The 1,185-nt window shown below is 39.8% G+C and overlaps 1 protein-coding gene across 1 annotated transcript in view; it reads left to right on the top strand.

Moving 5' to 3' along the window:
- Window positions 1–1,137, top strand: part of LOC107675388 (probable E3 ubiquitin-protein ligase HECTD4) — a 110,480-nt gene extending 109,343 nt beyond the window's left edge. Inside the window, exon 74 of the mRNA XM_016469699.1 lies at window positions 256–1,137. Within this exon, the coding sequence (XP_016325185.1) occupies window positions 256–392 (137 nt within the window). The 3' untranslated portion in view covers window positions 393–1,137. The remainder of the gene's footprint in view (window positions 1–255) is intronic.
- The last annotated feature ends 48 nt before the right edge of the window (window positions 1,138–1,185 follow it).

Here is a 1,185-nt window from a genome sequence, read left to right as displayed (position 1 = left end):
TTCAATTTCCCAATTTTACCTTTTTTTTAAACAGTATTTTTATTCATCACCCTATTTTAATACTATTTTTTTTTTTATTGTTACTTGATATATTGTGTATTTCTTTTTTTCTTGTCATTACTCAGTTAATGCTTTAGCAATACTGTGTGAATGGACACTGATAGCAATGGAAACGTTCAGGTCATCTCGCAGTATTTCTGAATGCAGAAAAAGTCCTGTAAAGATGGTTTTGAAAACTCTTTGTGTTTCCATCAGGTTCCCCAGATCTGCGTTACATTCGCGTGGAGACCTGCATGTTCATGGTCAAGCTGCCGCAGTACTCTTCCCTCGACGTGATGCTGGAGAAGCTGCGCTATGCTATCCACTATCGCGAGGATCCTCTCAGCGGTTAAACCTGATTCCTCAGATCCCCGTCGACCACACGACCTTACTTCAGTTCTCACTTCTTCTTCAAGAATAGTCATGAAGGAACTTGATCAGCCCAGACCAGCTTGCCTTTACGGAGACTAGCGTTAGCGTGTGTTTGACGGAGGGCGGCGAGTTTGACAGCAGCTCGCGGTGGTGAAGAGTACGCCACTATTTTATAAATGATCTACATGTGCTGTTCTTCAACAAATGTGAAGGGAATGGCACTGTAACTGCTTTTCTCCCTTTTTAAACATTAATCTCTCTCTCTCTCTCTCTCTCTCTCGCTCTCGCTCTCTCTCTTCCTCTCTTCCTCTCTTCCTCTCATTTAATCAGTCTTTCATCATTGCATTCCCAGTGTGCCTCAGCACCTTCTCTCCATTAGTGACAGTGATTGTTGACGCACATTCAGCTACAGAGATGCCGAATTTAGCTTTGCACAGGACTTAAACGTTCCGCTCAAAGTTATACTTGCATCTTTCAGTATACATTTGGGGTGAATCTCACGAAACCGGTCAAGAACATGTCCAAAACATAAACCCTTTTTGTACCATGAATGTTTTTTTTTTTCCTTCCCTTCCTTTTTTGCATTTTCACCCTATTCTCATAACCGTAATGCACCTCAGATTTTTTTTTTTTTTGCATTTTCCTTCAGTTCTTATTACCCCAATGCAACTCAGAATTTTTTTTGTCTTATTTTTTTGTCTTTTCTTGTATTTTCCTTCAATTCTCATTACCTTAAAGCACCTGAGAATTGTTTTTTTTTTTTTGCATCCCTTT

The sequence above is a fragment of the Sinocyclocheilus anshuiensis genome, unplaced genomic scaffold (assembly GCF_001515605.1).
Source record: "Sinocyclocheilus anshuiensis isolate Anshui unplaced genomic scaffold, SAMN03320099.WGS_v1.1 scaffold1081, whole genome shotgun sequence".
Lineage (NCBI taxonomy): Eukaryota > Metazoa > Chordata > Actinopteri > Cypriniformes > Cyprinidae > Sinocyclocheilus > Sinocyclocheilus anshuiensis.
The sequence above is the reverse complement of the archived record's forward strand: the minus strand, read 5'-3'. Positions and strand labels throughout refer to the sequence as shown.